Raw genomic sequence first — 13,480 nt, forward strand, 5'->3', positions numbered from 1 at the left:
CGTCGCCGCGTCTGGAAAGGAGAGGGGAACGTAATCAAGATGGCGGAGACCGCGTCGTCTCCCGCCGCGCGCGGTCAACTTCACGCGACAAGATCGACGCGACGTCATTACGCGTCCCGTTACAATTTCGCGGTTATGCATTTTCCGTACCTTGAGATAGCAAATACTATACGCTCGCCTTTTAGCACGATTGTCATCTTGTATTCTAGCGAATAGGCGTACTAGTATTCTTAATATAGATATCCGCGATATCGCGATATTCGAAAATACAATTACTTTCGCGATTGCCCGTGCGATGCATTTTCGACCGAACAAGTACGGTGAAACACGAATTTTAAAGAATCGTCAATACCCGAGCGCTGAATCTATACTACGCGTTACATATTGCATTAAATAATGAATACAAGGTTAATATGTGCTATTCTTACCAATTAAATGACTCGCGCGACGCCGCCGATGCCACTTGTGCCGGAGCCGATTCGTCCCGTGTCCGTCCGTCGCCGCGTTCTGGAAAGGAGAGGGGAACGTAATCAAGACGGCGGAGGGCGCGTCGTCTCCTGCCGCGCGGTCAACTTCACGCGACAAGAGTGACGCGGCGGCGTCATTACGCGCCGTTTTTAACTTGGCGATTATAATTTTCCGTACTTTGAATAGAAAATAAATACTGATGTATGCTCGCCTTTTATTACGATTGCCAATACAAATTACTTTAATTTTAATGTATGAATTATTTAGCACAATTTAGCAACGCAAATATTACTTACTTATTTTCTATCTTTTTTTTATATAATTCTTTATGCTAATGAAGGATATTAATATCACAATATTTTTAAATGTGAGATCTCAAAAAGAGAGAGAAATACTTGTATGAAATCAAGTTTTGATACGAAAATATTTTGATACTAAAAAAATGAGATTATATAATTATATTAAAATAAGAAACTTGAATTATCGCGAAAAATGTTGATTCATTTTTTTTCTATCCTATCACGTCAACAATTTTATTCAGGCATAAAATTTGAAAAGGAAAAATTGTGATATAAAATTATTGTATTTTTTTTTATAATCATAAACTGGAAATAAACTTTATTCTTTAAACTTAAACTTATTCTTAAATAAAGTAATTAATTAACCGTAACAGTTTTTCATTAAAACAAAAGCTTATATTACTTGTATATAATAAAAGTGTTTCTTGATATAAAACGTTTACGTTTCTTTACACATAATTGATAAAAGATTGAAGAAAAAAACACGAGTCGGCGATCGTTTTAAGGTTTCTTTATTCAACGCAAAGTTAGACGCTACAACTTTGGTACAAAAACATAAAGTAGTGGCGTTGAGAGGAAACGGTACATTGCGAGCGGATCCTCGAGTCTCCTCGAGCGCGGATGACGTTGCGCGCGGATTTTTTTTCCTTTCACCTTTATTTTTCCATTGTCAAACGAGATATCGCGTTCCCGCGATTCTTCCGCACGTACGCAAGGATCGTCAAAAGGAACACGAAGGAAACGCTTCGAGTTTGACAGGCGACGATGAGGAAGGCGGGAAGGGGGAAGGAACACGAGCTCTCGAAGAACCGCGTTCGCCGTCGTACGAAAAGAACAGCCAAATGCTTTCAACGCATATTATCAATCAAGCATACACAAGCGAGCGACACGCTTCGCGGCGTCTCTCAAAAAAGTAACGTCGAGTCTTGCAAAGAATTACTACCGCAGTATAACGTCGATCACGGAGAAGCGCGACGAGCGAACGATGGGCTCGGGGGGTGTCCAGCAAGAAGGGGCACGAGCGGCGAATATTATCAATCTTACCAGGATGCTACTGTGAGGGGCAAAGCAACCGCGAGCGAAAGGTGGATGAAAAGCGGTAAGCAAACGTGGACGTAAAAATTCTCAGTCTTTGTATCGTTATTACTCGTTATCGACTTCGTTTCAGCTGCGAAAAACATTTAATGTTTAGCCGAAATCCGATTTAACTGATTGTCTGTTAAATGCCTCATTCACAGCCCTTATTGCCGGTCACCCCGGGCCGCTCACAACATAAAAACGTTTATCACCTGTGCGACGTCGCGGACGTCCACTTCGCTTAAGACAAAAGGATAAACCGCGACCAAGGTAGCGCGCGGACGTGATCATATTACTATATTTACGAATGCATTAATATCGTTATCATCATTATCGGCCTGTGCCGTATATTAGCTCTGGTTAGATTCGGAAGCGATTCGAAGCGACAAAGTTTCGCGAGGGGAGGGCGAGTTACGTGAGTAGAACGTGATACTGGTAAGTCGTAAAGGGTGACTTGGGACGAGATACGGCTACGTTAATTACGGTAAGAGCGCGATCGTAACATATACACGAGACACGAGGCTTTTTGCGCAGCCTTTTAAAATCACATCGATGAGTAAAAGTGCGTTGGCGCGTCGAGCCGCGGCCAGTTTCGAGCGGCAGAGGGTAGGAATTCCTCTGCGAGGGCAGAAGCGACCCGAGCGGATGAAGTACCCTTTAAATTCTGTTCGAACTTTTCGGAAATTCTCTCTCAGTCTGTGTATGTGCGTCTTTTCAGTTTTAATCCCATTCACGTGGATACGTAACAAGAAAGAATGGCAGTAGCAATTTAGGCCGTGCTAATTGCGGCTCGAATGAAGTTAACACTTTGAGATGTAATAGTATATATAAATAGAACATCAATATCAAATAACTTTCAAAATGTTTGCTTTCGATGAATAAATCTGATAAATTAGATGAATCGAGTTAATGGTTAACACTAACAAGGAACAATAACTCATGCAACATGATCCAGAGTTAAATACACGAGAATACAATTGCAATCCGCGTGATTGCTGTTTCTCGAGGGTACTTCTTGGCCCGGTCGCCCAACTGGGAGCCGGCTCGCGCATCGCCTCGGCAAACAAATGCGACACCTAGAAATAGCTACTTACAACGTATGTATATATAGTTAGTGTATATATAATATATATTTATATTTGTATTTGTATGTATATATCTAGAAATAGTATCGTGATAAAAACGAACTATGAGACACGGCGTCGTGACCGCGGCGTCGCGCGACGTCGGGCTGGTGCACCCGCGAAGAAGCTCGGGAAGCATCCGCTTCGTTCGTTCGTTCGTCAAACTAGTAAAAGATCAATTGTCCGATCGCGGACAGACAAAACCATTTTCGGTTCGCGCCTCCGATACGTTCCGTTATCCTCCCAGATCCCGACCTCTCGCCTCGTCGCGAGGATCCAACGACGCCTTCTCGCGACCATCCGTCCGACTTAAAAGCTATCTACGTTAAACCAGCTTCTTTTTATTACTCGAATCGCTTACACCTGTAACGATCATCGTCGCGATGTCAGTGAATCTTACGTACGGTACGTCGCAATCGATCGTAGAAGATTAGCACGAGGGGGATAATTAGGTGTTTACAGCGGACTAAATATTTATATCATATAGGACGACAGCAAGTGTAGTGTGGCGTATATTGCGTGCACGCGCCAGCGCGCGTGGCGATGATGTATTGTATAGTATTATGTGGCTGGCCTGCCGTGTTATATCGAAGCGTTCCCTCGATGGCTTGCCGCATTGTTCTTCCTACGGACAGTCGATCGGTGTTTTTTCGTGTACGGGACTACTCCCCTTTCGAGCGAGCGATGGGAATGTCTCGAATCGATCGTCTAAACGGATCGCTAGAAGGACGACGACGACGACGACGAAAGACGAAAAAGCGACGACGTACCCTATAAACTTTGCTCTCCGCGACGTCGAGACTCAAGATCACCGATCGTCAAGGGGTGGCGGGTAAGGGGGTGGGGGGCGGGGGTGGGGACACAACCTTCGTTTACGAAATTATAAATCGTACAGTATATGTATATAGTATATGTGTACGTATGTATCTATATATCGTACGCCCGCAGGGAGCGGCAGTGTGGCACAACCATGACTTAAAAAGCGACCAACTAATCTCATGTATACGCATATTATGTTGTTTATACGTTTTTTTCCATTTTTTCCCCCATTACGCAACTCCTGCGACGAATGTAACCTAGGATTATATCCCGGATATATATCAGAAAACCCCCGTTAAATCCACCGTCGCCGAGAGCACCATCGCGGGCCGCGTCTCTGCCGCAGCTGAGCGTCCGCGAACACGAGACTTCCGGCTGTGTTCGCTTTCCTACAGGACAGTCTCTCGCGGCAGTCTCACGAGCCTCGAATCCCACGTGCACGTTCAACGATAGCGCAAGAGAATTCAATTTCCCTTCAGTCTCTCCGAAATATTTCGTCATGTGTAAAGATAGATGGTCGATTGATAAGTTCGTGTCGTCAAGTATCTTCACAAATCACATCGCGTTCGAACGCGCATCATCGAGGAAGACACGTATCAAAACACAAATCATTTTCTCCGATCGGTAATCGTCAATATCGGTATAAAAAAAATTTCAAATGTAATCGAACGTGCGTGCGAGGAGTTCCAGGACTCGTAAAAGAGTTACGAACGAAGCATCGTGGCTGACCTCACGAATCGTGCCTCCTTCGCGATAAGGGCAGTAGTACAGACAGTCTTGAGTCTGGCCTTCCCGAATGTGCGTAATCGACTGAATCGGTTTCGAAAAAGTTTATCAAAAACAAGGCAGTTTCGATGAGTTGGCCTTCCCCCAGGATCAAATGCAAACGAACGTACCCGAGGAAGTACAAGGAAAGAGCGGAAGGCCGTAAAGAGTGTGAGAAAGAGGAAAATTCGCGTGATATGGTCGCGAGGGCGAAGGAGGCGGTCCCATTTCGCGAGGCGGGCTACTGAGCCTCGTCCGTAATCGAGATGATAACGTTCTCGAGATGATAATCAATACGCGTACACCTTACACGATAATCGAATCTATCTACTCGCGACGACGTCTCTAATTTCTATCGTAAATCGTTGCAAATTGGACCGACGACAGCACCGGGGGAAGAGTTGGCGTGCGCTTCATTTCCGCATCTCTCGGCTGCTTTCCTCACGGCCGTTGGCTATCGAGAGAAGCGGAAGACCACGGAAGATGACGATTTACAGGTTACACTGCCACAGTATCGTAGGGTGTGAGGAGTCCCCCGTGACCGCCGTGGGGGCTGCCGGTTTGCCGGCCGGGAGCTTCGTTTCTGCAACAGGAATTTACGTTTTTGATATCCGACACCGACAGATCATCTTATACCACGCAATAAATCCCACTCGCTTACAGATCTCTCCTCGTACAGCAAATTTCGTATTTATTTTTAACGTTAGAAAGACAAAAGCGTTTGTTTAGCCTAATTGTTATACGAGGAAGAGATCTCTGTACGCGAATTGGATATGAAAACATGCGCTATATAACAACAATTAACTAACAGCGATGACGGCAATGATAATGCTATGAATAAATAAAATATAAAAATGACGATCGTAAACATGTCAGTCGTTAATGGCGTAAGCAGCCCGAATAGCGGGTTAAATAGCGGTGACAGTAGCATTAGTAGCAATTAGCTGCAGTGGAAATACGATCAGCGCTTTATCTTTATCACACATTCTAACGTCAAATTAGTTACACAGCTACACGTTACACATGGCATTATTCATCAAAGCTACGTGCGAACATATGTTGTATTAGTAAGCGTTCTCCATAGAGACTGGGGACTTTGTCATGTCTGAAAGCAACGTTTTGAAAGGTTCTTTGAAAGGTCTACTCTGCTCGCCGCAAAACAAATCGGGCTGAACTTCAATGGGATGATGAAAATCAGTGGAAAATGGTATGACGCATCTCAAAAGCTCTTCACATGTCTTTAACGTTTGTACACCCTGACTTTGATTATGTTTAACGAACTTACGGCTTCCTGCGTAATTAGTCATGAAACAAGAAAAGATCAGACGTTCGTTAAATAGTTAAATAGTTAAAACATTCGAGGCTCTTCGAAGGTCGCTAGTGAACCACCGTGCACTCGATCGTTGTCAATTCGACAATTCAATCGCGCACAAATAGTCAAGTATTCGAATGATGGTATGTGAGGATGCGAATCGAAAGGATCGATCGACAGCGTGATTCATTAAAGAAAATTGATCGTGGAGGCGAATCGGATTGCGGCTGATGCCGCGGTGAGCGATCATGAAAACATCGCTCGATTCGGAAAATGCCGCGGTATAATGAGACCGGTAATTACAGTTCTCGCGCGAAATTAAAATCGCTCGAGACACAGCGGCAGGAACGGTGTAATTAAAACCGTTCACCGTTAACCAAGCTCACTCGCGCTCTACTGACCTCTCTATGAGTTTACGCATCTCCTCGGTGGTCATGCCGTCCTTGCCGCGAGCATTCACTGAAATAGAAAAACACACGGCACGATTGACACAACGATTAAACTACTACGACAACACGTAACATGCAATTTGTGGAAACTATATAAACTATTAGGATTAAAAAAGACCAAAAAAAAAGAAAGAAAAACACATAGTCCGCGGCGAGTCTTCTTCATTCGCAACTCGCCCGCCATGCGATACGTCCGCATAATGAGCCGCCGTACGCCTAATAATGCTTAATGCATATGAAACGAGCATCAGTAAGTAAGGGCTGAATCAGAGCGAGATCGTTCCTCCGAGAGGGAGCATGTCGCTGGACCGGCATCAGGATTCGAACGGGAAAGAGTCTTGTGACTTTCCCGGTCGGACCGGGTCGAGTCTCAGCTTCATGGTCTCCCCCGTGCTCGTTCTCCGAGTTATCGCGAATCTTTCTACTGACCGCCGTAGTTGCGGTTGACAAGCTGATCACGATCGCATTCGGCCTCGCTGATCTCGTTGCTCTCCTTGCTGTCGTTGAAGCTGGAGTTATTCTGATCCTGATGGTTTCTCGGCGGCGGTGGGGGCGGTTCCGGCGAGCCAGAGAGGGGAATGTTGCGAGCCGAGCCTACGCTGCGACGTCCGACCGATCCGCGAGATCCGTAGTGATCGTAAGGTGCGCCGTACTGTCCGTATTGTGACCCGTACTGGTCTTCCTCGGGAGCGCAGTTAGCCGGATCGTCGTATTCAGGTGAGAAAACATTGTGCGTGCCGCTGCCGCCTCCTTGGGATGGTACTCGAGAGTAGCGGCCGTTTTGACGGGGCTGTGGGAAAAATCAATCGCGATTTCAACGGTTTTTGATAGTTGCTGAATATAGCTTGCAAAATAATTTGTTTTTTACAAGTATTCTCAAAAATTCTATATCGTGTATTTCCTATATTCTAAGGTATTAGTATTATTAAATTGATTATCAATTTAATTATGTAGAATGTACTATTCTAGCTTTAGTTTGAGACGACGTTTCAAGACCGTAAGTAACGGCGCGTGGTTTGCTGAGGCAAAGAAATGTATATAAAATTCACATAATATTATTCTGACCGTAAAATGGCATTTTTCCCTTATAATTAATTGCATCCTCAAAAATTTTAACATAATAACGTGAGAATAAATTGCTTAAATACACAAAAGAGGTATTAGAAAATACCATGGACTGAGATCCAGAGCGGCTATGAGCAGAAGCGTTAGTGGGATGTCCCACGGGTGGTCCCATAGTGCCAGAGTGGCCATTTCCTGGATGAGGGAAAGTCTGGAATTGCATAGCTTTGCTCGGGTCCATTTCCTCACGGAATCCCAATAGATGGAAGGTAGCGTATGGGCAAATCTCATCCTCCATACCTGCAAATGGACAATCAACCAGGGTAGACTCTGCCGCTACGGGCGGTAAATCTACGAGACATTGTTGAACGATAAAGATTGCCATAAAGATTGCCATAAAGATTGTTTCCCGCGTGTAAAGTTTATTTCCGACAATTTCTAAGTTCAGCTTGATCAAGAATGGAATCGAAAAAAATTATTTATAAACAAACCTTCCCCTTATTGATTTTACATGCTCCTTCTATCCAAATTTAAACGAGCAAAGATTTCTTTTACTCACTTTAACGTTTCTTCTTTCCTCGATTCTCATTCTATGTTAAATCATTAAGTCTTCAATAAATTGATCATGCATTATTAAACATGTATTTAAGTAAACTCGAGTTCATTGACGCCCGATCATCTTATCGATTAATCACATAATCTTTGTTACATGTGAAATAATGTTATATTCTTCAATTAATTAGTCATTTTAATTTCACTTATCCATTTGATCTAAAATATTCAAAATTCCTCTTATCTATCCTGAAAATCTTAAAAATCGATATGACGATAACGGGCATAGAAACTTTTGTCTTAGGAAAGACAATGAGCAAATAAATGTAGTTCTTTCCTATGTGATTTGTGTTATTTGTCGGCGTGCTATGAACGCAGGCATGCGGAAACGTGCAAACATCGAGAAACGAGACGTGCCGTTAACGTGATGCGAAGTTTCACGAAACGGGAGGGAGACTTACGAAGACCGGGCTGGGATGAGCCAGCAACATCGCCGGCTGCCGCCTGCGATTATCAATCTCGTAGGGCGATCGGGCAAATGCCGGATGCCCCGTTAACCAAAATTGCTATTACCAACCTCTGTGCGAAAGACCGTCCGCGCTGCCCATACGTGGTGGCGGTGGGCATCTCCTGTTGGGCGCGTAGTGACTCAATTCCTCATACATGTGTCGCCTTGGATCCCACGTCGAGTGACTCCTTAACGAGCCAGTTCCACCTATCAAACACATACTACAAAGGTCGTACGACACGCTGGCGCCTATCAAGATTTGTTTCTGCCAATAGCCCTGTTCTGTTCTCTTTAGAGGTTTCTCTAGGGAGAAGGTGCTCTTTATTCTCTTTTTTTTTAAGATAATAATTAATACGTAAGTCGATACAATCGACACTCGTTAGGCACCAACGGCGTGGTAAGCGCAAACAAGTAGGAATAAACGTTATATTTCCGCTGGAGGGACATACAAACTCGATAACGTATATAAAAACATTTCGAAGCGTGGCGAACGAAAGAAGAAACTGGCAATGATTGTGTGTATGGGTTCTGTCTGGCCTGGGGATCTGTCCGACACTGATCGGGAGCCTAACGTTGTATGTGCGAATATCTCGATGTGTATCCCTTGAGAAAAGATGAAAGAAGGAACTATCGTGCCGATGCGACAACAACTATAAACAAGTAGTCGAAACTTGTCTAAAAGGTAAGTGTTGGCAGTTGTGGCTTACTTATAACTGTACCTCGCTTGATACGATCGCAGGTGTTGTAGTTCGACCCGGGTACGGGTGGAAGCTTGCGATTCGGTGGTGCGATGTATCCCAGTTCGTCGCGAAGATCGGATCTGCGTTTGTCCAGGGTAGCGCCGCCAACTCCGGTTTGCTGATAGACTACGTCGTCTGAAATAAGGACGGTCGATCTAACAACGTGTGGATGCACGTACATTTCAATATTTTTCTGTTCTTACTCTTGATGTATTATATTCATTATATATGCCATCACCCACGCTTGTGAAATAAAAGGAAAACATAGGAGGAAAATTATGAAATATTTGGAGGATTTCAAGACTAGGGTGGCCGACGCGTGAATCGATCGTCAAGAAATTATGATAGTATTACAAAATAGAGGTAATATGTACGACCAACATATTTGTGATTTTCTTTTTCTTGATTAGTTAATTAAGATTTCGAGGTTTTCATCGCAGTTTCATTTCCTGACAAACTTTCACCGTCTTTATGACTTACAAGTAAAAGTAATTAAAAAAAATTTGTATACATTGTCCCTCGTAATATTTCTCGTCGGCTGAAGAGATACCTCGCAGCCGTGTTTGTTCCGGGCCTCGAGTTCGTCTCGAGAGCGCCACGCAAATGACAACTATTCCTACTATTATGACAACAACCGTCGCGCCGACCGGCACCACCACGTTTACGTCGAGCCAGCTAGGTAACCATGGGAAGTACCGTCTCACATCCGCGGAGTTTTCGTTACCATTACGTACGGGAGGTGCGATCGTGCCTGTTTGAAGAAAAAGAGTAGATAACGATTACCTTTATCGCTACCATGACCCTTCCCCCTGAGAACGCAGATCACGATGACGGCAACGATTATGACGAGTATGGCTGCTACCACAGGTACGACCAGATTTAAGTTAGCCATGAAAATTTTCATCGGGTCTTCGTCGTTGCCACCACCGTTCACGTCCGGTAGCTCGCGGGCCGGTGCAATGGTGCCTGGAACAGAAAACGTTTCGGCGACCGTTCAATCCAGTCACCATTGGCACCGGCTACGAGTCGCCGCCGTGCGTCAAATGATCACCCATACTCACCGCCAGTCACCGTCAAAGTCGCGAATTCGTACTCAGCCACGGCGAAACCGGCATTGTTGTGAGCTGTGACGCGCAAATGATACCAGCTAGCGGGATCCAAATCTAATACTACAAAATTACCGCCCGGCTTGACATTGTTCGAAACCTGGTTCCATTCCTGCTGCAGCCTGAAGAATGCGAAACACGCGCCTTTAACTATCGACCTCGATATCGGACTGAACGTTCGCCGTGTTATTATCTTTTTCATCTTACTTCTTCTTATGTTCGACAACGAAGTACAACATGGGGCAGCCACCATCTGACCAGGCGCTCAAGTGCAGAGTGATGCTGTTCGTGGATACCTCGATGAATCTCGCCGCTTCGGGGATGATCGGTTTGGAGCCCTTTGTGCGCGTGTTCAGGATGTCTGAAGGATCGCCGATTCCAATTCTGCAAAAGACTCTCACGTGTACAAAATTTCTCGTTGCAAAAGTCGCTTTACAAATCTGACAAAGTTCTGATAAGGTTACCCGTTGTAAGCTGTGACGTAGATCTGATATCGGGAGCCGCACCACAAATTCTCGAGAGTATATTTCTGTGCCGTGGAGCTGATCTGAACGGTTTCCCAATCGCCAAACTCGGGTTTGTAATGAATCGTGTAGCCATGAATCGGTGCATTGTCGGTGGGATGAGGGCGTAACTTCATCGTTAAAGAGTTGGTGGTGGTGGCGGTAAGAGTGACCTGCGGCGAGTGCGGAGGAGCTGCGAAAATATAACGTTAATTTTAATGTACTGATAACTGAAGTCAGTAAATAAAATCCGAGATAAAATCTCCATATGCCGGAATATTTATGTACCGTGTACAACCAGCTGATGGGTCACGGTGTCGTGTCCAAAGGAATTTTCCACGTAACAAGAGTATTCCCCAGCATCCGCGCGGTCGACTTCCTTGATGAATAGCGATCCCTCGGGTAATTGTCTCAGTCGGTCGCTCGGCTGAAGAGTAGCGCCTCGTACCTTCCATGTTACTTCCGGTGCGGGTACGCCGACAGTGAGACAAGGCAACTTGACGTCTTCTTTGTATGTTGCCGTGAACTTGTCGTCAAACGATGCAATCTTGGCCGGTACTGTAAGAACGCATTAAATATGAAACTTGGAACACTTTTTTATTTATAAGAAACCATGAACCGGTTCACGGAACTAATTTATCGTAACGAAAAAAATCCGAATTTTGAGTGAACTAAGAAATAAGAAATTACCTCGAACACTTGGTGCCAAGGCCACTATTTTGGAAGCTTCACCTTCGCCGATATTCGTGCTAGCGGTCACCCAGAATTCATATCTGAGTTGCTTATCTAATCCAGATGCTTCATGAGTTAATTGGTTCGGTGGTACTTTCTGGCTGGTCGGCTCTTCTGCGTTATCAGCTTTTGTGTAAACGGTATATTGAGAAATAACTCCGTTAGGTTGGCTAGGTGGGCGCCATGAGATAAGAATAGACTCCGAAGACATGACTAGAGCTTTGATAGCGATGGGAGCTTCGGGTGCTGAAAGTAGACACGAAAAATAGAGTATATCCGAAAAAATATACTTTTGCACGTTGAACAGTTTCTCAATTACCATCCTGCTCGGTCTGACAGTGAATCGGTGCGGACTTAACGCCATCTCCGCCGGATGTGAAAGCCAGAACCTGCATGCTGTAGTTTGTGTATTTCTTGAGGCCGTGCAAAATGGTCTCGCTGGAAGACGTGATCTTGGTGTCCTTCGTATTCTCATCGTACCACGTGTCGGACGGTCCGTAGATGACCTAAAGCAAATATTTAAAGACGCTACTGCAAAAGGTTTTATGCCTCCTTCTCGAGTCGCGTTTTTACTAACTTTGTATCCGGTGATAACGCCGTTGGCCGCGCTGAGTGGCGGCGACACCCAGGACACTCTGATAGTCTGAGAGGTAAGAGTAGTGCAAGTAGTGTCATGAGGCGGTTGCTCGGGCACGCCTTCTGCAGTGTGCTGCCTGCGTTCCTCGCTCATTGGTCCGGAGCCGACCTTGTTGAATGCCTGAACGACTACGCCGTACTGAGTGTAGGTCTTGAGGTTCGCGATCTGCAAGTGGTGCTCCTTTATGTCTTCCTTGGAGAAATCGACGGTCTCGAACATGTACGGCTTGTCCGACGACTGTCTGTATCCAACGTAGTAGCCGAGAATCTCACCGTTCCAGTCCTCGCGCGGAGGCGGTTTCCATGTTACCTGATGAAATTTACATTTATTGCGTGTAATCTACAAGTATCGTGAAGCGATCACAACGCAATTGTTCTAATCGTTACCTTGAGCGTATGCTGATCGAGAGCGTCCACTTTGATGGAAGTTGGCGGACCAGTAGGTGCTTCCTCAGCGGTGATAATAGTGACCGTGTCAGATGGATCAGATGTGCCAATTTCGTTCTCAGCGACGATTCGAAGGTGGTAGGTGGTCGCAGGTCTTAGATTGTACACTCCGGCTACGTTCTGTTGTGAGCCAGGTACGAGCACCCGGTCAATATCAGTTTCCCAGGAACCCTTGCTGATCTTGTACTCGATAACGTATCGTTTGATCGGACTATTTCCGTCATAAGGTGCAGCCCACGATAATTGCACCGAACGTCCTGATTTATCCAACACTTTGAGACCATAAGGAACTTCTGGCACCTCTATTAAAAAAAAAAAAAAACGCACAAATTAGATCTTGACTTCAAATATTTTGTTGATTTATTAATAATATGTTATGTATAATTATATACAAACCAACCTTGTACAATCATGTTAATGCTAGTATCATCGCTACCGAAGGCATTCGTGGCTACGCAAGTGAACAAGGCAGAATCGCTCCTTTCGGTTCGTTTGATGCTCAGGTCGGACAATACTCCGTTGGCCAAGATTTCCTCGCGAATAGTGTAACGAGGATCGCTCTTTGTGTCCAATCTCTTGTTGTTCATGTTCCATAAAATACCGATTGGTTTCTCTCCTTGCGCCTCGCATTGCAATACGGCTGGTTCTCCACGACGAGCGGTTTGGTTCCTCAGTTTAATTTCAAATTGCGGAGGAGCTGAAAAGATATTGTAAAAAGATGTATAAAGCGCAGTAGAAATTATGGCAAAATGCAAGATAATTAAACGTGAAATACCTTGAACCGAAATGAGAATGACAGCTGATAACCCTGATCCAATGCCGTTAACAGCCTCACAAAGATAATAGCCTTCATTCGTCTTTTGTATGTTGTTAATAGAGAG

At 44.8% G+C, this 13,480-nt stretch overlaps 1 protein-coding gene across 1 annotated transcript in view; it reads right to left on the reverse strand.

Annotated features, from left to right (window-relative positions):
- Nucleotides 1–1,261: 1,261 nt before the first annotated feature.
- LOC112466992 (hemicentin-2-like) overlaps nucleotides 1,262–13,480 on the reverse strand; it is a 40,322-nt gene continuing 28,103 nt past the window's right edge. The window contains 18 exon segments of the mRNA XM_025035393.1: nucleotides 1,262–5,135; nucleotides 6,266–6,323; nucleotides 6,743–7,103; nucleotides 7,485–7,675; nucleotides 8,505–8,642; nucleotides 9,155–9,310; nucleotides 9,726–9,926; nucleotides 9,959–10,141; nucleotides 10,237–10,403; nucleotides 10,489–10,665; nucleotides 10,746–10,977; nucleotides 11,073–11,342; nucleotides 11,475–11,762; nucleotides 11,836–12,022; nucleotides 12,094–12,462; nucleotides 12,540–12,901; nucleotides 13,000–13,296; nucleotides 13,375–13,476. Of these exon segments, the coding sequence (XP_024891161.1) occupies nucleotides 5,051–5,135; nucleotides 6,266–6,323; nucleotides 6,743–7,103; nucleotides 7,485–7,675; nucleotides 8,505–8,642; nucleotides 9,155–9,310; nucleotides 9,726–9,926; nucleotides 9,959–10,141; nucleotides 10,237–10,403; nucleotides 10,489–10,665; nucleotides 10,746–10,977; nucleotides 11,073–11,342; nucleotides 11,475–11,762; nucleotides 11,836–12,022; nucleotides 12,094–12,462; nucleotides 12,540–12,901; nucleotides 13,000–13,296; nucleotides 13,375–13,476 (3,824 nt within the window). The 3' untranslated portion in view covers nucleotides 1,262–5,050.

This window comes from Temnothorax curvispinosus, unplaced genomic scaffold (assembly GCF_003070985.1).
Source record: "Temnothorax curvispinosus isolate PA1 unplaced genomic scaffold, ASM307098v1 QBEX01016800.1, whole genome shotgun sequence".
Classification (NCBI taxonomy): Eukaryota; Metazoa; Arthropoda; class Insecta; order Hymenoptera; family Formicidae; genus Temnothorax; species Temnothorax curvispinosus.